The sequence below is a fragment of the Ziziphus jujuba genome, chromosome 1 (assembly GCF_031755915.1).
Source record: "Ziziphus jujuba cultivar Dongzao chromosome 1, ASM3175591v1".
Taxonomy (NCBI): domain Eukaryota; kingdom Viridiplantae; phylum Streptophyta; class Magnoliopsida; order Rosales; family Rhamnaceae; genus Ziziphus; species Ziziphus jujuba.
The window spans coordinates 3,446,341-3,471,985 of NC_083379.1; the positions used below are offsets into that span (position 1 = coordinate 3,446,341).

At 35.7% G+C, this 25,645-nt stretch overlaps 1 protein-coding gene and 3 pseudogenes across 1 annotated transcript; 3 read left to right on the top strand and 1 right to left on the bottom strand.

The window, feature by feature from the left end:
* The first annotated feature begins 368 nt into the window (after positions 1–368).
* LOC132799650 (uncharacterized) lies at positions 369–10,624 on the top strand (annotated as a pseudogene).
* A 972-nt stretch (positions 10,625–11,596) lies between these two features.
* LOC132800393 (uncharacterized) lies at positions 11,597–14,089 on the bottom strand (annotated as a pseudogene).
* Positions 14,090–16,996: 2,907 nt separating this feature from the next.
* On the top strand, positions 16,997–21,558 carry LOC125419037 (serine/threonine-protein kinase BSK2-like; annotated as a pseudogene).
* Positions 21,559–23,240: 1,682 nt separating this feature from the next.
* On the top strand, positions 23,241–24,250 carry LOC132799668 (protein FAR1-RELATED SEQUENCE 9-like). Its single transcript, XM_060812108.1, has 3 exons — positions 23,241–23,977; positions 24,065–24,138; positions 24,225–24,250. Exons 1-3 carry the CDS (start codon positions 23,241–23,243, stop codon positions 24,248–24,250), a joined length of 837 nt encoding a protein of 278 aa, XP_060668091.1.
* The last annotated feature ends 1,395 nt before the right edge of the window (positions 24,251–25,645 follow it).

The following is a 25,645-nucleotide window of genomic DNA, read 5'->3' on the forward strand; positions in this document are numbered from 1 at the left end:
AAACAAGAGTATAAGATGGTCGTTTTGTTTCACCAAACACAAAGGCTATTTGTCAAAGTCAAGATTTGTTAAGAAGCTCACAAAGTTGCCCAAGAACCCCTTTAAGTGATGTCACATATGGTATATTTATTTATTTATTTAATTTACATTTAAGCAGTTTCAAAAGATAAAGATTTACTAATAGAAAATATCAATTTAGTGGCACTTTTGCAAAGAGAAGGAAGGCATTGCACATTTGTCAATAATACCAACTTCTCTCAAGGGAGTTTTGGATATGATAAATGCAACAAAACATCTACACCATTAAATGCACTATCTTCTGGGAAGCACATAATAATAATGGAACTATCGTTGAAGGTTTTACTGCAATGTCAAATACTTCTTTAGATAAACATGTTTCTAAAGGTTTTTCAAAAAGCACATGCAACTTAAATAATGGTACGGTGCTTTATGAAAAAAAAAATTTGGTTATTTAAATTAATACTATTAATTGACTTTTTTAGTCAAATCCATAATTATCGTTTCAGAAGTGATCATGGAAATAGATTTGCCAGTACATAATATTCAATCGAATATTATTGGTGTATTCTAACCTTTTAAAGTACATTAGTTACTTATTTTAATTTTTTTAATTTAAAACTATATGATTATTTATTTAGTCTCATTAATTTGCTATGTTGTAGGTAATGAAAATCCTATAAATTCTGATGTCGCAAGGAGTGGTGATTGCAAATATGATGGTACAATTATTATTATACAGAATTCCAATTGTCATAAGCAAATGTACTATTATAATTTGATTACTTACTAATTGTTGTACCTCTTTTTAGGGGATGAAGTGGAATGCGGTGACTTCTCAACTATGGGTATGTTTTTAGGATTTTATTGTTTTTATTGCAAAATTGCTTATATGTGAATTTTAATAGTATTTACCCTTTATGAATTTAATGCAGACTATTGGGATATCGGAGATCCTTGCAATAAATGTGAATTTTGTGGTGAATTATTTTGGTATGATGAAAGAGTTAGAAAGGATTACAATTCATCAAAATCAAAATTCTCTTTGTGTTGTATGCAAGGGAAAGGGGAGCTTCCATTGATGCAAGACCCTCCTTAAATTCTTAAGTATCAACTTTATGGTGCAGACGACAAAAGCAAGCATTTTCTTGAAAATATTCGGTCAGACAACAGCATGTTTTCTTTTACATCCATGGGAGGAAAGATCGATTCGAGTGTAAATCGTGGGTGCTGTTGAAGGTGTCAAATCCGGTATATTCTTTGTGTATGGATATAGAGGTACTAAGAAAACTTTTATCTAGAAAACTCTATCAGCAGCATTGAGATCAAAGGGGAAAATTGTGTTGACTGTAGCATCGAGTGGTATAGCATCTCCTCTTCTGCCAGCAGGTAGGACAGCACATTCAAGGTTTGCTATACCTCTTGCTCTAAATGAATATTCAACTTGCAACATTAAAGAAGGTAGTCCACTTGCTGAGTTAATTGTCAAAATCGAACTTATCATTTGGGATGAAGCACCTATGATGAATAGATATTATTTTGAAGCGTTGGATAGGACTATGAGAGATATTTTAAGATTTAGCAATATAATAAGTTTGGAGCAACCTTTTGTAGGTAAAACTGTTGTGTTTGGAGGAGATTTCAAACAAATTTTGCCTGTTATCCCAAAAGGAAGTAGGCAAGACATTAGTCTCACAACTTTAAACTCATCATATTTGATGTGATTTCGCCCGAGCCTGCTCAACCGATAACCCGCTCGGGTGCTGACTCGACACGGGTGAAGACTAAGCCAATCACAAGAGCTCAAATTAAGAGATTTAAGGACAACCTGGGAGTATTTATGCAGGGGGTAATCAATCTCAATAGAGCTTTTCCATACTTGAAGATACAAAGCCTATTCTAAGCATCCAAGTGGTGGAAGCCGATACGGACCGGGGTGACGGTTTTGGTACATTTTTGGAGTCCGGGGAGCATGATATGGTTCCAATGCTTTATGGGTTCAATACATATCATGGAATCAAGTTAAAGCAGCCTCAAATGCAATCAAAAGGGCTTGTACGGACAGCATCAACAATTTGGCCGAATTTGCTGTATTGCTTGCTGGCTTTACTGTATTTTACTGTATTAGCCTTTTCTTATTTTTCCAAGCATGGGAAACGTGTGGGACTTCATATTCAGCTTATTTGGCATCCTAAAAAGAATCTAGAAGCTGATTTGAAGCTCAAAGAGGTCAAAGATTGATCAAAGTCAACTTGATCAAAAAGCTAGCATTCTTAGTTTCCTAATTTGTTTTACTTTTTGTTTTAGGAAACTACCATTACTTTTTGGCTTTTATTTATTTATTTTCTAGACAAATAACTTTAGGAAGGTTTTTATTTTATTCTTTCCATTGTAAATTAATTAATTCCTAATTTAATATAAAGGAATTAATTAATTAATTAAACTTAGATTGGGAAAGGAAGTATAGTTTCGGCCAACTAGGTTTCTTTATGTGTGGTGGCCGGTTTTCTTTATGTTCTAGGGTTTTATTTCGTGGCTTTGTAGCCTATTTAAAGGCTTATTTTTCAATAAGAATAAAAACTTTGATTTGATTAAGAAAATACTTATGAGATTAATTATCTCTTTGTTCTTTGAGAACACCTAAAACACCATTAGAGAATTGGTTGTTTTAGCTTGACTTATCAATAGGTTTTCCATCCCCTATTGTGGCGTCTATGTTATACCAAGGTTTCTAACCATAGGTTGGTTAGGGGTTGAGGTCCATTCCATTAGAACTTGAACTTAATTGAGATCCGGGCTAATATAATACGGGTTTAGGAGCAGGTCGTCCTAGGTTCGTATCATTTGGTATTAGAGCTAAATTGTGTTCAGGTTTGATCTATCTTTATTTGTTTTATTTGTTTTTTTTGTGTTATTCTGCAATTTTAGCATTAGGTTAAGGTTGCATCCATCCCATACACATTCTGCATCTGTTAAAAAAAAAAAAAAATATTCATTCCTAGTTGAAGTAGGTTTCCTAGTTTTATCGTATTTTTGTTTCCTAATTTGTTGGTTGTCTTTTATCATTGTTCTTGATAATTTTGGTTTTTGTTGATTTTCCTTTGCTGTTTTAGTCTTAGAAATATGCATTCATATATTCAAAAAAAAAAAAAAAAAAAGAGTTTGCGGCAACATTAAAAAAAAAAAAAAAAAACTGCACATTTATGTTTATTTGGAGGTCACGGGTTTGGTGTTTGTTTTGGAGTTGGAATTGCAATTTTGGTAATTATTCTTGCTACTGCAGTTGTTTATGTTCCGTGAGTGAAAAAAAAAAAAAAAAAAAAGAAGAAGAGGTAAAGCCGAATAAAAAAATATATATATATTTCGGTTTGTTGGAGTTTTATTTGTTTGCTGGAAATTTGTTGGAGCTGCTGGTCTTTTGATTATTTATTCAATATTTGAGTTGCTGGGAAATTATTTTTGCTGCTGGATATTTGGATTTTGGGTGCTTAAATTTTTTGGATTAAAATTAGTTAAAGGAATTGATACAAAACTTGAATTACAAGAACAACAACCGACACTATTCCATATTTTTGTTCAATTTGATTCTTGTTCGTATTTGAATTTCTTTTTCTGGAATTTTATTCTTAAACTCATAATCTACTACCATCTGGTGCAGTTTCAAAAATTCCAACGTTTTCCCATTATTTTGTGTTTTCTTGTCTAGAAAGCCGAAAAAAATTAGGATTTGTTGGATTCTTTCGGTATTGCCTACTTTTTGCTTCCGTTTTGTTGATAAGTTTAATTAAAACATACTAGTGATCTAATTGCTGTTTGTGGGTGTTTTAATTAGAACTTTGAGATAATTCATTGAGTGGAAAAAGGCAAGAGTGTGTGAGCTTAAAAGAGGGTAAAAGCCGAAACAAGTGTGCAAACACGAGTGTTGAGTCCTTATTTGAGTGAAACACGTAAGGGAGTGAAATTGGTAAGGTCCTATTTTATTTCTACTGCATTATTATACTAACATGACAGAATCAAGAATGAGGAGAGGAGATCCACCTTTGAGTATCAATGAGGAGGAGTCCGGAGCATTCCATGACCATGACCGAGCTACCGGGAGTGGAGACCAAGTGGACATGAAGGCTGTTTTGGAGTCAATACAGCGGGTTAATGCTCAAGTTGAGCATGTGAATCAAAGAGTGGGAAGACTAGAAGCCTCACAAGGAAGGCTGAATACAAGAAATAGGCAAGAATTCCATGGAGGATGAGGCCGAGGACGAGGAAGTCACGAGAGACCGAGAGAGGAATATTATGAGGAGCCATTTGACGGAGACTTTGAGGAAGGTATGGACGAAACTTTTGCTGTCCAAGATAGAGCTGGCCATGGGAGATATAGGAGGGAAGATACAGATAATGATTTGGGAAATATCAAGGTTAACATCCCACCTTTTATGGGTAAAAGTGATCCCGACGCTTATTTGGAATGGGAAGAAAAAATGGAGATGATTTTTTACTGCCACAACTATTCGGAAGGTAAGAAGGTGAAGTTGGCAGCAATGGAGTTTGGACATTATGCACTCCAATGGTGGACCAAAGACCAAAATACCAGAAGGAGAGTTGGAGATGATTTAATCTCGACATGGCATCAAATGAGAGCCATGAGGAAACGATTTGTGCCATCCCATTACCATAGGTTGCTGCACCAAAGGCTTCAATCTTTGTCTCAAGGAAGTAGGTTCGTGGAGGATTATTACAAAGAGATGGAGATGTTAATGATGAGGCTGAATATGAATGAGGATAGGGAGGCAACCATGGCAAGATTTCTTGGAGGGTTAAACCGAGACATTGTCAACCAACTTGAATTACAACAATACTTGGAATTGGAGGAGATGTTGCATGTAGCAATTAAGCTTGAGAACCAATTCAAGAGGAGGGGTGTTAGTGCACGGTTTGGAGGAGTTTCTAGCAGTGGGAGGACAAGTTCAAGTGGCTGGAAAAACAATTCTACCTATGAAAACAAGTTGAAGCCGAAATTAGGAGAAGAAACTACCAACCGGCCAAGAAGGGAGGTCAAGACCGAATCTGTCCAAGCACTTAGAGGTGAGATAAAATCTGATCCTAAACCTCAAAAATCCAGAGAAATAATTTGTTTTAAGTGCCAAGGAAGAGGACACATAGCCAGCCAATGCCCAAATAGAAGAATCATGGTATTAAAGGGTTATGGTGTGCGGGAATCTGCTAGTGAAGAAAGTGGGGCTGAAACCGAGCAAGAGGAGGATTGCAATGAAGATGAAGCCGAACTTGTAGATACATCTAATGCCGAGTTGAGCTTGGTTTCAAGGAGAGTACTTGCTGTCTATAAGGATGAAGAGCAGATACAAAGAGAAAACATCTTCCACACTCGCTGCGAAATACAAGGTAAAATTTGTCGCATGATTATAGATAGTGGGAGTTGTACTAATGTGATAAGTAATCTTGTAGTTGATAAATTAGGCTTAATAACTATTAAACATCCAGAACCTTATAGATTACAATAACTTAATGATAGTGGTGAAATAAAAGTGAATAAATAAGCCAAAGTAAAATTTAATATAGGTAGATATGAGGATGTAGTTTTGTGTGATATTGTACCCATGATTGCTGGACATATACTATTAGGTAGGTCATGGCAATTTGATAAAGATGCTACTCATTTTGGTCGAGAAAATAGTATTGTTTTCAGGTTTAAAGGGAAGAAGGTCAAGCTGGAACCATTATCTCCTAAAGAGGTTTACAAAGACCAATTACAAATGCAACAAAGGAGAGAAGCCGAAAAGCTTAAGGAAAAAGCAAGTATTGCACCAACGGCTTCACCATCATTTCAAGAAGGTAAGAATGAGGTTGCTGATCAAGATAAGGTTTCTAAGACTCATATTGAGTGGAAAGATCAAGGAAAAACTGAAAGAGAGGGGAAAGAAAGTGGCAAACCCGAGAGCTTGGAGAAGGAAGGGAAATCCGAAGGTTTGTGCCAATCCAAGGGGGAAAAAGAAAAAGAAAGAAAAGAAAGGTCAAGTAGCAACTTTTATTTGAGTTTAGGGGATATTAATAAGGTTATTGAGTGTAAGAAACCTTTTCTGTTCATGCTTTATAAAGAAAATTATTTTAATGATCAAACTAACTTTGAAGAACTTGAATTGCCAAGTTCAATGATTTCTCTTTTGAAGGAATTTGGAGATGTCTTCCCAAATGAAATTCCAAGTGGACTACCATCCAATCAAGAGGGAAAAGGTGAGCTTGCTGTCCAAGGTAAGTCTTCTAATACTCAGGTTGTGTGGAAAAATTTTAATAAAACCAAGAGTGAGAAATTTGGTGCAAAAGCCGAGAGTGAGGAAGGTGAGATGGCCGTGAGTGAGAAAGGAAAAGGAAGACAAGAAAGGAAAAATATAAATTTTTATCTTAGCTTTGGTAATGTTAATAAAGTAATTATGAATAAGAAATCATTGCTGACCATGAATTTTAAAGATACTTATTTAAAGATGTCTTTATTGCATAGAACTTTATCTGCATTGTTGAGAGCTTTACTTAGTGGTAATTTGAAAATTTGGGAAATATTGTTCGCTAACTTTAAAAAGTGTAATTTTTACCATAATGAGCATGTATTTCTAGATTTTGCCATAATAGTGTTTGATCCAGAAGAATTGCTTTGGTTGCACTTACAAAAGGAAAGGTTTCCTAAACAAAGAAAGTCAAAGCTCATGCCGCCTATGGATGGACTTTTTCAAGTTTTGGAGCCGAATAATAAGAATGCCTACAAGCTTGATTTACCGGGTGAGTATAACATGAGTGCTGCATTTCATGTTGCTGATTTAACTCCTTTTTCTGCAGGTGATGATCTTGATTTGAGGACAAATCCTTTTCAAGAGCAGGGGAATGATGTGATTCCGCTCGAGCCTGCTCAACCGATAACCCACTGGGGTGCTGACTCGACACGGGTGAAGACTAGGCCAATCACAAGAGCTCAAATTAAGAGATTTAAGGACAACCTGGGAGTATTTATGCAGGGGGTAATCAATCTCAATAGAGCTTGTCCATACTTGAAGATACAAAGCCTATTCTAAGCATCCAAGTGGTGGAAGCCGATACGGACCGGGGTGACAGTTTTGGTACATTTTTGAAGTCCGGGGAGCATGAAATGGTTCCAATGCTTTATGGGTTCAATACATATGCCTAAGAGGTCATGGAATCAAGTTAAAGCAGCCTCAAATGCAATCAAAAAGGGCTTGTACGGACAGCATCAACAATTTGGCCGAATTTGCTGTATTGCTTGCTGGCTTTACTGTATTTTACTGTATTAGCCTTTTCTTATTTTTCCAAGCATGGGCAATGTGTGGGACTTCATGTTCAGCTTATTTGGCATCCTAAAAAGAATCTAGAAGCTGATTTGAAGCTCAAAGAGGTCAAAGATTGATCAAAGTCAACTTGATCAAAAAGCTAGCATTCTTAGTTTCCTAATTTGTTTTACTTTTTGTTTTAGGAAACTACCATTACTTTTTGGCTTTTATTTATTTATTTTCTAGACAAATAACTTTAGGAAGGTTTTTATTTTATTCTTTCCATTGTAAATTAATTAATTCCTAATTTAATATAAAGGAATTAATTAATTAATTAAACTTAGATTGGGAAAGGAAGTATAGTTTCGGCCAACTAGGTTTCTTTATGTGTGGTGGCCGGTTTTCTTTATGTTCTAGGGTTTTATTTCGTGGCTTTGTAGCCTATTTAAAAGCTTATTTTTCAATAAGAATAAAAACTTTGATTTGATTAAGAAAATACTTATGAGATTAATTATCTCTTTGTTCTTTGAGAACACCTAAAACACCATTAGAGAATTGGTTGTTTTAGCTTGACTTATCAATAGGTTTTCCATCCCCTATTGTGGCGTCTACGTTATACCAAGGTTTCTAACCATAGGTTGGTTAGGGGTTGAGGTCCATTCCATTAGAACTTGAACTTAATTGAGATCCGGGCTAATATAATACGGGTTTAGGAGCAGGTCGTCCTAGGTTCGTATCATTTGGTATCAGAGCTAAATTGTGTTCAGGTTTGATCTATCTTTATTTGTTTTTTTTGTTTTTTTTTTTTGTGTTATTCTGCCATTTTAGCATTAGGTTAAGGTTTCATCCATCCATACACGTTCTGCATCTTTAAAAAAAAAAAAAAAAAAATTTCATTCCTAGTTGAAGTAGGTTTCCTAGTTTTATCGTATTTTTGTTTCCTAATTTGTTGGTTGTCTTTTATCATTGTTCTTCATAATTTTGGTTTTTGTTGATTTTCCTTTGCTGTTTTAGTCTTAGAAATTTGCATTCATATATTCAAAAAAAAAAAAAAAAAAAAAGAGTTTGCGGCTACATTAAAAAAAAAAAAAAAAAAAAAAACTGCACATTTGTGTTTATTTGGAGGTCACGGGTTTGGTGTTTGTTTTGGAGTTGGAATTGCAATTTTGGTAATTATTCTTGCTACTGCAGTTGTTTATGTTCCGTGAGTGAAAAAAAAAAAAAAAAAAAAGAAGACGTAAAGCCGAATAAAAAAAATATATATTTCGGTTTGTTAGAGTTTGATTTGTTTGCTGGAAATTTGTTGGAGCTGCTGGTCTTTTGATTATTTATTCAATATTTGAGTTGCTGGGAAATTATTTTTGCTGCTGGATATTTATATTTTCGGTGCTTAAATTTTTTGGATTAAAATTAGTTAAAGGAATTGATACAAAACTTGAATTACAAGAACAACAACCGACACTATTCCATATTTTTGTTCAATTTGATTCTTGTTCGTATTTGAATTTCTTTTTCTGGAATTTTATTCTTAAACTCATAATCTACTACCACCTGGTGCAGTTTCAACAATTCCAACATTTTCCCATTATTTTGTGTTTTCTTGTCTAGAAAGCCGAAAAAAATTAGGATTTGTTGGATTCTTTTGGTATTGCCTACTTTTTGCTTCCGTTTTGTTGATAAGTTTAATTAAAACATACTAGTGAACTAATTGCTGTTTGTGGGTGTTTTAATTAGAACTTTGAGATAATTAATTGAGTGGAAAAAGGCAAGAGTGTGTGAGCTTAAAAGAGGGTAAAAACCGAAACAAGTGTGCAAACACGAGTGTCGAGTCCTTATTTGAGTGAAACACGTAAGGGAGTGAAATTGTTAAGGTCCTATTTTATTTCTATTGCATTATTATACTAACATGACAGAATCAAGAATGAGGAGAGGAGATCCACCTTTGAGGATCAATGAGGAGGAGTCCGTAGCATTCCATGGCGATCACCGAGCTACTGGGAGTGGAGACCAAGTGGACGTGAGGGCTGTTTTGGAGTCAATACAGCGGGTTATTGCTCAAGTTGAGCATGTGAATCAAAAAGTGGGAAGACTAGAAGCCTCACAAGGAAGGCCGAATACAAGAAATAGGCAAGAATTCCATGGAGGATGAGGCCGAGGACGAGGAGGTCACGAGAGGCCGAGAGAGGAATATTATGAGGAGCCATTCGACGGAGACTTTGAGGAAGGTATAGATGAAACTTTTGCTGTCCAAGATAGAGCTGGCCATGGGAGATATAGGAGGGAAGATACAGATGATGATTTGGGAAATATCAAGGTTAACATCCCACCTTTTATGGGTAAAAGCGATCCCGAAGCTTATTTGGAATGGGAAGAAAAAATGGAGATGATTTTTTACTGCCACAACTATTCGGAAGGTAAGAAGGTGAAGTTGGCAGCAATGGAGTTTGGACATTACGCACTCCAATGGTGGACCAATGAGCAAAATACCAGAAGGAGAGTTAGAGATGATTCAATCTCGACATGGCGTCAAATGAAAGGAGCCATGAGGAAACGATTTGTGCCATCCCATTACCATAGGTTGCTGCACCAAAGGCTTCAATCTTTGTAAATAGCACGTATCCTTCTTTCTCAGAGAATATTAATGACCCATCATATTTGCAAGAAAGAGCCATACTTGCTCCAACTCTTGACATTGTTGAATCCATAAATGACTACGTGAGTTCCCTTAATCGAACTGAGGAAAATACATATTTAAATTCTGATGCAACTTGTAGATCTGATTCGAACATTGATCTTATAGGAGATCTTCATACACCTGAATTTTTGAATGCTATAAAATGCTCTGGGATACCTAATCATTAGTTGAAATTGAAGGTCGATGTCCTCGTTATGCTATTAAGAAATGTCGATCATTCTTTGGGGTTTTGCAATGGGACTAGATTGGTCATTACAAGGCTTGGCAATCATGTTCTCGAAGTGGAAAGTTATTTTAGGAAGCAATGCTGAGGTTTAAAGTTTTTATTCCAAAAATGACTTTAACTCCATCGGATCCAAGGTTGCCTTTTAAGTTTAAAAGAAGACAATATCCTTTGGTTGTATCACATGTTATGACTATTAATAAGAGCCAAGGTCGACCTCTTTCGCATCTCAAACTTTTTCTTAAAAGACCAGTTTTCAGTCATGGACAGTTATATGTTGTAGTCTCCAGAGTTACAACTAGGAAAGGATTGAAGATATTAATTTGTGATAAAGATGGAAAACCTACCAATTCAATCACTAATGTGGTCTTTGAAAAAGTTTTTGAAAATTTAAATTAATTATGTTGAATTGAAAATTTTAGTTTAATATCATTTTTATGATACTTTATATATGATTTGATTATAATTCATTTTTATATTTATTATCAAAATAATATATAACAATTGTATATACCGTGCATCGTACGGGTACGTATCTAGTTGAAATTCATAGAACCTAATTAAGCAAGCAAATCCACCACTTGCCCCTTAACCCCACCCCCCCAAAAAAACAAAAAAAACAAAAAAATCTTTCTACTTACGATCAATTCCAGGACAATGCTCAAAAGGGAAAAAATAAATGGAATAACAAAGATTGACCTTAGGGGGCCAAAAAAAAAAAAAAGAGAGAGAGAAGGAACATACTAAAGACAAAAATTCAAAAAATCAAAAATCAAAAATCAAAAAAGATTTTTAGCTATGATTTTTTGAAAAATCATCATCAAAAGGGAAAAAAGCCAACACTAGAATCTATAAGCCTTCATTTAGAACATTCCAAGGACAAGTAAAGAAACACGAAAAGGAAGTTTGTTTTATGAAAGTAAAATCCACTTATAGGAAATTCTTATTTGTATATTCTTATTCTAAAATTATATTTCTATGTTTGGTCTAACCAAACCTCTATATTTGGAGTCTAGAATCCAATAAAGTTAAAAAATTTATAAAAATTAAAAGTCCTCGTACGTTTTTCATGAAGATGAATATATATATATATATATTTTTAACAAGACAATGTTAAATATTTTCCTTAACCTTATAATATTATTTTTGACATTTTCCACCTAATGCATGTTTACCTTGCATTGGCCATATATGTTTACCCTATATAAACACGATGTTACAGCAAGAAAAATTTCGCTCCATTTGTTTAATTTATTAGCGCGCACAGTGATTACTGCATCCACCAGCTTACATCATTCAAGCATCTTTTATGTGTAGCAAAATTTATAAAATGAGGGGGGGGGGGGGGGGGGGGGGGGAGGGGGGAATGAGGTCTCTAATGCGTTACAAACAGATGAACTAATTTGAAGCAAACAAGCGCCCACAACTTTCAGGACCATCATTCTCGCAAAAGATGAAAATGTTCCCTGAAAATCCCGTAATCATTAGCAACACAAGCTAAGCATCATCTTCATCTGCATGTTATTGAAATTATTAAACTCTCACTGCTTGAGAGAACATTTTATTCCAATGTATCAAATAAACAAATAATTTCATACATATATATGAAGCAAACATGTAACACATTAAATATAAATAGCATTTATATGAACAAACATACATCTCTAATTAATATAGACAAGTATTCTTACCAAAGTAAAGTGGGATAGAGTAAATAGAACATTGTGTAAAGAGTCTTAATAAAGGGTAGAGTCAAATTATTAGACAGTATACCAATTTGACACAGCAAAAAGAAAAATCTTTCCAATTAACAATTTTAATAATTGGCAAAGATGAGATGCTAGAAAGAATACTTAACAATAATGAATAAATAAATAATAAATAGCAAAACAAGGAAAAAGATTCAAGTTAGAGCAAATATGCTTGAGTTCTGGGTTCAAGATAACCGAAAAATAGCGTCCAAATCTTAAAGACCACCTACTCTGGCAATCCACTCATCTTAAAACCATTAGTGTTGCATCTGTTATGTTTTTCAACTTGCACAATACCACATGCTAAAATCCAACCTCTAAAATGGAAAAACACCTTAGTGTTATCCCCCATAGTTTCATACAAGCAAAGAGGATTTGAAAGCAACCATGGAAACCACAAGTATTGCCAGACACAATACTACGTGGCAAGCCCATCAAGTACTCGAGCAGAGACCACTTTAACCTCATATCATCACATGCTAATAGGATACTCCTACATCAGGAGTATTGGATCCTTACCAATGTGGCAAGGTCAAATCAAGTATAGAATCCCCTTGATCCACTTTACAGTGAAAGATCCATAGACATTGGGTGAGACAAAGGGAAGAAGGTGAAGAGGAATAAGAAGATTGAATTGAAGAAGTAAACATTTTATAGAGAAAACAACTGGCATGTACTCAAAACATGTTCTCTAGTTTAAAACCACAATAATGTAGTTTAAAAAGTTTTTAAAAATAGAGGGGGGAAAAAAAAGTACAAAGCCAAACAAGAGCTAAATAACCTATAAAAAATAAATATTAAAAATTAGTATAATCAACTTCATTTTTGTAACTTGGAAAGCATGGTGGAACATGTCCACTTCATACATTAGGTTTCCAGAATATTAAAACGACACCAAGTGAGAACCACCAAAAGAATATAGTTACAGTTTCCCAGAGAACTTCCTGCAATAAAACCAGCATGATGGACAGCAGACTAGCTTACTAAGAGCAAGTCTCAGAAGATCACGTAGAAAATAAGGGCAACACAATGTCCAAGCACAAATTTCGCTTACAATACGGTCAGACAGTGATAACAAGTAGGTGAAGACCAAAATCAAAAAGAGAAAAACAATTGATGAGTGATCAACCAACTCTGTCAAAGCCTAATCTCAAACTTAAATAATCATCAATCATTGCTCAAAATTCAAGTTAAGGCTTTGCTTCCCTTTATTATTTGTTATACTAATTTCAATAAACTCAATCTCAAAGTCCCTCGGCTTTCACTTCAAATGACAATTCAATATCTACTATTTGATCGGTATTGCCCTACTCTAAAATTAATATCCATCTCTATTCCTAAAATTATTACTTGAAAACCAAAATAGTTAAGACTTCCAAAGAAAAAACATGGGGCAATTGCAAAAGAAACACTAAAAACTAGTATGAATTGTATCGTAATAACTAATAAGTGATAGAATAGTTACGAAAACGAAAATAATAGGAAATGGAAGAGTCAATTTACGTTGCTTAAATTTTCTAACCCCAACCCACATCGTAAATAAGCATGGCACAAAGGAGAAGAAGGACATCTAGGTCCTTCAAATACAAATTCCTGCAAATTGCGCTACCCTATATGAATCCAATCTTGATCATACAAAAAATAGTTAAAATTGAGCGAAAAAGGAACTAATTTTGAATAGGAAAGAGAAAATTGACTACCGAAATAGCGACGCTCATTGGCAGCTTTGGCGTTTTCTAGCATCTTATCGAGGTTTTCCTGCAACTTGGCATCCCATTTCACCAGCTGGTTTACGAACACTGCCCCAAGTCCCATCCCCAGCACGTGCTAAGGATCTGAATCAGATAAACACCAAAATTTCAAGAATAAATTCAAAAATGAGAGAAATTTTAAACCCAAAAAAAAAAAAAAGATTCTAAGGAAACAAACAGGGATAATTAGGGTTAGAAAAAAAAAATTTGAGGGTAAATCGTAAGGGGCATGTAAGGTAGCTTGCGGAGGGCATTGGAATACATCTGTGTTCCTAATCCGAGCAGAGCTCCGATCACCGTCGAACTTAGCGGCATCGTTTCCCCTTTTTTTTTTTTTGCCCCCTCGATTTCCCGCTTCTTCTCTCCAATCTAACACTCCTCGACCTTCTTCTTCAGTCTCTTTCTATATATATATATGTATATATATATATATATATATATATATACAGAGAGGCTAGCCTGAGGACCGACCGCATGGGTTATATGCGGACCAAACATGTGATGAAATTTCCTGCCCTTCGATTTGCACTGCTGGCATTTACGGCCCAACTTCAAAGCAACTCTCACGTGAGAATGGCTAGCCAAATTTCCCCTGAGCCCTTCCCTCTCACATTCTCGCTCTCACCAGCTCGAAAGGACTTTGCCAAAATTTCCAATCGCACTAGCAGCAACCAGGCAAAATTCCCAATCACACCAGCAGCAACCAGCATTGCCATCCTTGTAAACCCACTAGATCGCACCACCATTGCCACAGCATTGCCATCTTGCAAACGCACTAGCTCGCACCACGATTGCCACCCTTCTCTGTACCCACCAGCTCATAATCTTCTACTCTGCATGTCTGTATTCTGGCTCTTCGTATCTGTGAATGAGTGAGTTTATGTTTTGTAATTTTTTTTCGTTCTATTTTTTATGTTAGTGATTTTATGTAGTCTTGCATAGCTGAAATTGTTAAATGTGGGATTGTGATTTGGGTTGAGAAATAACTTGAACGAAGGCCAATCTTCATGATGATTTTCGAAAATTTAGAAAATGATGCTTTTCGCAAAAAAAGCATGAATGTATGCATGTTGTTTTTCTTTCCTGGTGTATAAATACCACTGTTCACGTGTACTATTCATTGTGTAATAATCAATTCACTTAGTCTATCATAATACTAACACGAAAGAGATATTTACACCACTTGTTTTTGGAGTATACGAATGGCCAATCCATGCATGCTCTACAAGAGAAAATAAGTTTGTTATAATTGGAACACAAAGTAATTTTATTCTGTAATTCCTATATCTACACACACACACACACACACAAAGACATATGTATATATATCCTATTGTGTTCCGTTTCCAAAATTGCTTAGTTTAGTCTTGAATAAGAATTTTGAATAATTATAATCCCCTTAATATGCATAAAACATAGAGTTAATAGATTAAATTGATATCATTGCTTTTTATTTTTATTTTTTTAATAGCCTTTGCATAGATTAATGTTAATACACAAGTATTTTAGCCCAAAAAAAAAATCTAAAAAAAAAAAAGGATGTTTAACCACAAGTGAACAGTGCATGTGAACAGTGCACATAAACAATATCTCGGCAGCAACACAGTAACTTGGCAACAGCATCAGCAGCAACACAGCAAGCTCGGCAGCAGCAAAAACAAGCTCGGCAGCACCGGCAACAGTACCAGCAGCAATACAGCAACACCAGCAACAGCACAAGCAGCAACACAGTAAGCTCAGCAGCAGCAACAACAAGCTCGGCAGCATCAGCAGCAATACAGGAGCACCAGCAACAGCACCAGCAGCAACACAGCAATCTTAGCAGCAGCAACAACAAGCTCGGCAGCACCAGCAACAGCACCAACAGCAATACAGGAGCACCAGCAACAACACCAGCAGCAACACAGCAAGCTCAGCAGCACCAGCAACAGCACCAGCAGCAACACAGCAAGCTCAGCAGAACCAGCAACAGCACCAGCAGCAATACAGCAGCACCAGCAACAGCAACAGCAGCAGCAGCAACACAGCAAGCTCGACAGCACCAGCAATAGCCATGCAAGCTGTAACAATGAATAAACTAAACTAATATTATTTGCTTTTTCCAAAGCCATGCAAGTTGTAATGAATTATAGAAAGAGAGAGAGAGGGAGGCATGGCTGTACAGCAAGAGGTACAGATAAAGCTTCACCAAAATAGGAATCTGAACATCAACATAATAGAAACAAAACATACAGCGAGCTTAACAGGATACATATGGTGCTACATAATTAGTTTACCAACTGAAAAAACATATATATTGCTTGACTACACTACTAGGCTAACATTTTAAAGAAAATAAATAATAAAAGTACAAGAAATATGACAGTCTTAATGTCATATTGGTCGCTCCTCTTGGTATTTTTCTGAATTGCTTCAAGCATATTATTAGATTTCTCCACTTGCAAAGATAAACGACGAACTTCACTGATATGTACATATATTTTTTCTAGTTTAGCTTCCCCTTCTTTTGCCTAAATGAATTTACCACTCTCGATAGTGGAAACAGTTGAAAATTAGGGGCAGGGCTGGTAGGTAGAAGCAGCCAAGTTTGAACTTTCAACAAGCCTATTTATTGATAAATCATATCTGGATGTTGAGGGAACAAAAAGCTCTTCTCAATATGAAAAACAAATTAAACCATTTCGACACAGGCCTTATCAATATTCATAGGGAACCAAAAAAAAAAAGTCAAAATAATTTAAATATTTTCTTCCACTGTTCTGGTAACCGATCTGAAACTATAGTAACAAAGATTGCTGAATTTCATTTATAAAGAACAAAAACAAAGATAAGCAAAAGGAAAATGATGAAAATCTGGGGTAGGGCTGGCCGGTGACCGATGGAAGCAGCAAAGAAGTTGTAGATTTTTTCTGGGGTAGGGCTGGCATGGGTGGGGCTGAACGGCTATCCCAAGAATTGGAGATCGGTGGCTTGCAACGTCACTGGAATGGAGAAGAGAAATGAAGCTGTGAATGGGAGGAGAAATGGGAGGAGAAGAGAAGGGAATTTACAAATGGGAAATGGGAGATCTGGCCAGAGAAACAAAGCTGCAAATGGGAGAAGAGAAGAGAATTCTCACGTGAGACCAGCTTTTGTCCAGGACCGTTGATGCCAAATGTGCAGATCGGAGGGCCCAATTTTAATCACATTTTTGGATCGCACGTAAGGCATGTGGTCGATCCTCAGGCTAGCCTCTCTATATGGTGGTGCAATCTGATGGGTTTGCAAGGATGGCAATGCTGGTTGCTGCTGGTGCGATTGGGAATTTTGGCTGGTTGCTGCTGGTGCGATTGGAAATTTTGGCAAAGTCCTTTCGAGCTGGTGAGAGCGGGAATGTGAGCGGGAAGGGCTCAGGGGAAATTTGGCCAGCCATTCTCACGTGAGAGTTGCTTTGAAGTTAGGCCGTAGATGCCAGCAGTGCAAATCGAAAGGCAGGAAATTTCATCACATGTTTGGTCCGCATATAACCCATGCGGTGGGTCCTCAGGCTAGCCTCTCTGTATATATATATAGGGAAAGCCTAGAGTAAGGACCGACCACATGCATCCTTTATGGACCAAAAACGTGAGAGAATAAAGACCATTGGATTTTCATACCTGGCGTCAATGGTCCAGATGGAATTGCAACTCTCACGTGAGAATTTTGGCAAAATCTCCCTCCCGCTCACAGCAGGTCGCATTCCCGCTCGCATCAGCTAGAACCACCTTTGCCAAAATTCCTCTTCTCCTCTGCTTCCACCCCCTTTCCGCTCGCATCTCCCCGTTCGAAACCAGCCCAACCAGCCACCGACCTAATTATTTCAAAAATCTCAAACCCAGCCCAACCAGCCACCCTTCGAAACCAGAAAGAGTCGCCGCCGTTAGTGCCTTGCCGTTGGAGTGTGGGTTCTTTGCCATTCCTTCCTTCCTCTCCTTCATTTTGATTTTTCTATACCTTTGTTTGTGTTTTTATGTTTTATATATATATATATATATATATATATATATTTTATTTTATTTTTCATTCTGGTTCAGTTCTGTTCTTTTAAAAAAAAATAATAGTAATGTTTCTCTTTTTGTTTCATTGCTTTTAAAGTGTTTTTATTTTTTATTTTTTTTGGGTAATCACTTAATGTATATAGTTATTCTTATTTACTTAGGCTTCTAGAAATCATAATGTAATAAGCTCTTTTGAATTATTTTGTTTATTCTATGGATTTCATTGTTTACTGGGAGCAAATATTCAAGAAATTGCTTTCTTTTTTAAGATTGTGGCTCCAATATCTAGAGTTGAGAAGCTTGTTAGATTTTTGTGGATGATGTGCTGAGGGAGACGAGCGGTTGTTAGTAGCGGAGTATAAGCCTAATGATACTCTCTTCAAGCATCTCTTTCACTGTATATTTCTTTGGTCTTTATGGATATAACCACTGTTGATTTTTGTGGACCCTCTAATTTCATACCATTTCAATGAATTATTTTATTTATGTATTTATTTTTATTTATTCTGGCGGTTAAACCATAAGTTGGTCTTAATCAAGGATAGTTAGTGACAAGGAATCTACTAATAGAGAGATTCAAAATTAAAAATTCATATATAATAAAAGACGCAAAGAGAAATTAATCTTAAACTACAAGTTACTCAATAGTGAAACCAGTAGTACTGGATTTTACTCATTCAAGTTTCTATGATATTGTTCCTTTGAGATGTTTTGTCCTTTAAATATATTAGCTCTATGGACTGTGGTTTTTTTTTTTTTAATGTATTATTTCCTATCCTTTTTACAATATTTTTAGCAATTGATGTTTTATTGCAAGTGTGACTGTTCTTATTTTATTAAATTGTTGCTGGCCATGTATTCCTGGTCTCCCTTTTATCGTGCTTTTTCTCAATATAAGTTTTTTGTTTTAGGGGAGAAACAGCCACTGCCATGGGAGATGCGTGTGAGAGTTGCATACTACATTGCACAAGCACTTGATCATTGCAACACGGAAAACCAAAAAATATATCATGACTTGAATGCATACAGAGTCCTCTTTGACGAGGTAGTGTATACATATTTAAACACAATCTGCATCTTTACAAGACAATCAACTTGTGTGCACTTCATTTTTACATTTGATTTAACAAGAAAGTGCAGGTGGGGCAAGCTATAGTGGAGAAATTTAAATTGTCCATATTCTAAATGCACCTTCTTTATGCAAAGCTAGAGAGGTTTTTAAAAATGATTGGTGGAAATAAAGGCTAGAAATTGTTATAGTAGAGAGATATTTATCCTTGTTTACTGAAAATTTGTATAGCGTTTAAGATGTTGAATTGATATCCTTTTGCTTCTTTTTATTTTTCTTTATAAACTTTTCTCATCCTGTTCATTATTTGCCTCATTCATCTCTAGAAGGAGCATAAATTGTGGCGTTATCTATGAACCAACTGGACTTTTGTTCAACTTAATTTTTTTTTTATGTTTTTTATAAATGATAGGATGGTGACCCACGGTTATCTAGTTTTGGCCTTATGAAGAATAGTCGAGATGGAAAAAGCTATAGCACTAACCTGGCTTATACTCCACCTGAGTTTCTGAGGACAGATATGCTAGTTTTTCTTACATTGTTAATGCCTTCTCTTTGATTTTTATTTGATAAAGGGATTTAAATGTAAACAGATATTCATTTCTAATATGGGATATAGACATTAATTAGAGTAAAAGTGAACTATTGGGAGAAATGGAGAAGAATGAAGAATTGTTATTGATACAGTGAAAAGTGAAGAGAGTTGTCAAGACAAATACAAGAAAGAAATAGTCAAGATCCTCCTGTAATCCAACTTGAAAAATTTAGAAACCAGTCAATGAATATAATACAAAACTATAAAAACTGGATTTGGATCAAGATGCAAATTGCAATGAATATAGTACAAAACTATAAAAACTGGATTTGGATCAAGATGCAAATTGCAATAGACCTTTATCACTTGTTTGAGCCCCTGTGGTTGTAAGATTGGTCCTTACCTCTGGATAAATGGTGTGTCAGTTTATGAAACTAATGGCTGACCCAAAATGTTGAGGGTTGACTGCCAAAGTAAACCCCAGTCGTGAAGCAGCTATCATCCTTAGAATTGAGATAAAGAGAAATCTCTTGGTCTAAGCTATGTTGACTTTGAGCATCAGTCTTTACAGTGCCTTAATGGTTGCTTCTAATTGCAATGTGGACAGTGATATATATTGCATTATTATAGTTATCTAAATAGAAGCAATTGCTCTTTCTATGTAAACTTAAATTGCAGAATCAGTGGCCAAACTGAAGTTTATATTCATTTAATTCAATTCGCTGATAATTTATAGTGAGCTGTATTAATTCAAAATGTTTGAGGAGCATCATGTACTAAATCCATTCTTATTGTCAGGATGATTCCACCAACTGAGAAATGTCTTATTGAGGGTTGAGCTTACATAATTCAAATCTAAGTTTGTCTTCCAAAAAATTTTGTCACAATGAAGTGGGAAAAATAATGCATTCACTGGATTAAACCTTTTTGTCAACTTTCGTAGAAGGGCCAAGGAAGATATTGATTATGAGTTATGACTAGATGTACTTTTATTGGTTCGTAATTTGTTGTATGGTGAAAAGGATATATTGGTTTTGTACTTTGTAATATGGGATATTTTACTGTCAACATTGACCATCTTTTAAATAGTTGGTAGAGCTTGCATTTGCTACACTTGTAACAATTAAGAAAACCTCTGCATTTTTTCTTTTTTTATTTTATTGATTTATTGCTTCTTGTTCTTGGTTGTGGCTATTAGATTTCAACACTTCAGGGGCTAAATTTATGCAGGTAGGGTCATCTCGGAGAGTGTAATATACAGTTATGTAACTGTTCTGCTAGACCTTCTGAGCGGAAAGCATATCCCTCCAAGCCATGCAGGATACATTCTTTATTTCGTCATTGATCACTCACCGCTATCTTAACCTTCTTTGAGTTTCACTTGTTAGTTGAGTACCTGTCTTTTCTAGGTAAAATAATACCATGCTTGCTAGTCTTGTGATGAAATTTAATTTCAAAAAGAAAGAAAAAAGGTCCTGTGACAGCATTTGCATATTAAAAGTTATCTGCTTTATAAATTAATCAAACCCGGGCAAAACATTTTTTATTTGATTTTCTTTGCTGTCAATAATATATGGCTGGATGATAGTCTTTTGTGATTGCCTTATCAGTTTCAATGCTCCCAACCTCTCCCGTTTGGCAAATAACAAAATCAAATTGAGCCAATGGGAAGAAGATTCCTTATTTGGTCCAAAACTTGGCAAATTGGAAACGGTTTCTAGTTATTTGGATAAGGTAAATAAGATGTCAAACCAAAGTGTAGTAAGAGGTTGCATGCCAGTATAAGGAACTTAATACTTTACACCTTCTATAATGATGAAGCTTTTTTTCTTAAATAATTATGCATAATTATGCATGATCATGGGGCCAAAAGAAATTTTCAGCCCTCTTTTTGTGTTCCTGTTATTTGTTTCTGAGCTTCTATTTCACCATGTTATAGCTAAACCAGAGTTTATATGAGCATGCAATGTGAAATTGTGATTTCATTTAATCTTGTTGCTGCTTCCCCAAGCTTTGGACTTGAGAAGGGGAAAAAATTTGTTGCTAGTGATGGATTCATCCTTAGAAGGGTAGTATGCCAATGAAGATGCGACCGAATTGGTTGAACTGGCCTCAACGTGTCTTCAATATGAGGCTAGAGATCGACCTGATGTCAAATTTCTTCTTTCAGCGCTAGCACCCCTTCAAAAGGAGACAGAGGTGAACTTCTAAAATGCCGTTATATTTAATTGGTCGTGCTGGTTTTTGTTTTAGCCTTACTGATTTGTATCTATATATCCATGTTGCTTAGTTGGAAAATAGTATTTTTCCATCTTATACAACAATAAAATGTTGTAAGAAATTTGAAAGATATTCGATATTGTGTTCATGGAAGTGTTGTGTAGTGCCACACCAAGTCTGTCCCCTAAGATACGTAACAATGATATATATATATATATATTGTTAAGTCCATGAATGATCATAGAATGCTATCGAGCTTCTATCCCTGAAATTGATATATCATTAACAGTGTAGGCTCCTGGATTCTCTGACATGTTTTTTTTTTATCTGCTCTTTTGAGGATAGAGAAAGCTGGTTGTTTTGGATGTGGGGGAGTTACTGCATATCCTCCAAGCATTGACACAACATCTGCCATGTTTGGTCTATCTGCTGCGACTTCTTGCACACACAAGAGAGCAACTTGGGCACGCCGTATAAATTCATCTGTCGAATTACATGTTTCTGCTTTTGCCTTATATTTAGTGGTTGTTGCTGCTGCCGAGCCTGCTGTGTTGCTGCTGGTGGTGTTGCTGGTGCTCCTGTATTGCTGCTGGTGCTGTTGTTGGTGCTGCCGAGCTTGTTGTTGCTACTGCCGAGCTTGTTGTGTTGCTGCTAGTGCTCCTGTATTGCTGCTGGTGATGTTGCTGGTGCTGTCGAGCTTGCTATGTTGCTACTGGTGCTCCTGTATTGCTGCTGGTGCTGCCGAGCTTGTTGTTGCTGCTGCCGAGCTTGCTATGTTGCTGCTGGTGCTGTTGCTGGTGCTCCTATATTGCTATTGGTGCTGTTGCTGGTGCTGCCGAGCTTGTCGTTGCTGCTGCCAAGCTTGCTGTGTTGCTGCTGGTGCTGTTGCTGGTGCTCCTGTATTGCTGTTGGTGCTGTTGCTGGTGCTGCCGAGCTTGTTATTGCTGCTACCGAGCTTGCTGTGTTGCTCCTAGTGCTGTTGCCGAGCTACTGTGTTTCTACCGAGCTACTGTTTACGTGCACTGTTCACTTGTGTTTAAATATCTCTTTTTTTTTCGATTTTTTTTTTTTTTGCTAAAATATCTGCGTATAAACATCAATCTCCAGCTTGTGTTGCTGCCGAGCTACTGTTTACGTGTATTGTTTATGTGCACTGTTCATCTGTCTTTAAACATCTTTTTTTTTAGATTTTTTTTTAATTTTTTTTTTTTTTTGGCTAAAATACATGTGTATAAACATGAATCTCCAGCTTGTGTTGCTACCGAGCTGCTATTTACGTGTATTGTTTACGTGCACTGTTCACCTATGTTTAAACATCCTTTTGTTTTTTTTTTAAGATTTATTTTTATTTTTTTGGGGCTAAAATACCTGTGTATAAACATCAATCTCTAACTTGTGTTGCTGCCGAGCTATGTTGCTGCCAAGGTATTGTTTACGTGACTGTTCATGTGCACTGTTCACATGCACTGTTAATCTATGTTTAAACATCCTTCTTTTTTTAAAATTTTTTTTGGGGCTAAAATACCTGTGTATAAACATCAATCTCCAGGTTGTGTTGCTGCCGAGATACTGTTTACGTGACTGTTAATGTGCACTGTTTATCTATGTTTAAACATCCTTTATATATATATATATATATTAATGAGAAGCTTGTTTTGAAATTGCCATTGGAAATGGAAAAGCAAATGGCTGAGATTTACACACGCAAGATTTTTCTTAAGTTTCAAGATGAGTTGTGGAATAGCTTAGTAATAATGCCACAATTTGTTCGTGAAAATGCTACACACAAAATGTATGTGGTCGAGAGTAGTCCAAAAGAACATGTTCGTAGAGTGCGGGAAATTGCTTATGATAAAGAATTGGACTTTGCATCTTATACATGTAAGAAGTTTGAGAGTGAAGGACTTCCCTGTAGACATATCTTGGCATTCTTGAGACTGTTTGGTAACATTCCTTTGCCAAATCAATATATAATGAAAAGGTGGACTAGAGGTGCAAAATGTCAAATAATAACAGATAATCAAGGTGTTGAGATAGGTGGACAGCATAGTTCAATGTTGACTTGGCGAGCTAAACTATTCCAACTTGCTTCGGAAGTCATTGATAAAGCCATAATATATGATGAGGCAAGTGTAATTGTGAATGATGGTCTTGAAAGTTTGCTAGGCAAGATTGAATCCATAGTTAGCAACACGAAAAGTGGAGGCATTTCTGAAAAAGGTAGCACTGCTCATGACTATGAGGCTTTGAAAGACCCATCTGCTGTGAGGGCAAAGGGATGCGGACAAAGATTAAAAAGGGGAAAGGAGAAGGCAACAAATGCCACAAAATATAGAGGTCGACGTTGCAATGGATGTGGAAAAATTGGGCAATCGCACGACAAAAGAAACTGTCCACTCCTCAACAATCCGTAAGAAAATAATACATTTACTATTTATTATTCTTATGCAATTTGTATGATCATACTTTGTACAAACCATGCTGCTCATCTATATAGGTCCTCACAAAATGAGGAAAGTCCTCAGCACGCCTCGGAATATGATTCTAAAGCTGATAGTTTGTCTTCCACAGGTATGAAACTAAGTGGTATCGTATGGTCTTCGATATTTTATTGAACTAACATGCTGCTAATCTAAGGACTTGCTGGACTTTGGCAGGTCTGCATGAGAAAATGAAAGGATGACCTATCTTGCAACAGATTTGGGAGAAGAAGTTGTTTTTTTATTTTGGTGTGCTTGTTTGGGATTTTCTATCTTATAGCAAGCACTATCAGCTAATTATATAAAATAGAGATGTGTTTTGATTATTGGATTGAATGTATACTGGTTTTTTCGTATATACACGTGCTACTCTTTATGTTTAGAACGTTTAATTTCTGTACATCATGATAAATGAAGAGAAGAGCAGCCATTTTTGCAACAGATTATGTTCTTCCACATACCACTGCCATTTTGCTCTACTTCAATATTCTAATCTGTCATGTTATTGATTTACTTCTAAAATGCCACATTGTACTTCACCACCTTAGTTTATTTGTTAGAAGACTTATTGGCCTATTTATTTCATCTTTCTCATGTTTTTTCTATGCTTGTTTATTGGACTTATGCTTATTAGGAATTTTCTAGCCTCTACTTAGGTGTGTTTGTCAATGGATAGATTGGCATCTAAAAAAAAGATCTAAAAAGTCATAAGCTAGATGAAGCACACAGAAATATCCTATGGGACATTAATAATCGAAACAAAAAAGGAAAATGCTCTAAGGAATAGGATGCTCAATGCTGTGGTAAATTCTGCAGAGAACAAAAAGCTGATATTTTGTTCGTTGGTTTTGTAGAAAACTAGATTATTTTCATGGGATTCTGTCATTGGTTGGTATATTTGTTAACTAGGATAAAAAAGCCATAGTACAAACTAGTACAGAAAACTTAAGAAAGCAAGAAACTTAAGAAAGCAAGCTTCGTGATTACTGTTCACGCATACTATTCATGTAAACTGTTTACATGTGTTTAAACATTCCTCTTTTTCTTACATTTTTTTTTCTTTTTTTATCATATTGCAATAACTATCAGCTTAGTTACTAAAAGAGAGTTGAGTTATGATTATGGACTTCTTAAATTGCCATGTATTGGAAACATGAAGTCTTGTTTGATTATTTAACTAAATCTATGCTAGTTTGCTTTTTAGTCTACTTTGCCGTTTATTTACCAATGTGGTTTACTTCAGTTAGCAGGAAAGAGAAGCTAGAGATTGATGTTTATACACAGGTATTTTAGCCAAAAAAAATCTATAAAAAAAAAAGGATGTTTAAACACAGATAAACAGTGCACATGAACAGTCACATAAATAGTATCTCGGAAGCAACATAGCTCGGCACCAACACAAGCTGGAGATTGATGTTTATACACAAGTATTTTAGCCCCAAAAAAAATTTAAAAAAATCTAAAAAAAAAAAGGATGATTAAACACAGATAAACAGTGCACGTGAACAGTCACGTAAACAGTATTTCGGCAGCAACATAGCTTGGCAGCAACACAAACTGGAGATTGATGTTTGTACACAGGTATTTTAGCCAAATAA

Bases quoted from the DNA above. Each gene is read 5' to 3' on its own strand.
- LOC132799668 (XM_060812108.1), top strand. From the start codon at position 23,241: ATGGAAAAGCAAATGGCTGAGATTTACACACGCAAGATTTTTCTTAAG. The intron at 23,978-24,064 runs GTAAGAAAATAA...TCATCTATATAG, and splicing joins TGTCCACTCCTCAACAATCC to GTCCTCACAAAATGAGGAAA. The intron at 24,139-24,224 runs GTATGAAACTAA...GGACTTTGGCAG, and splicing joins TGATAGTTTGTCTTCCACAG to GTCTGCATGAGAAAATGAAA.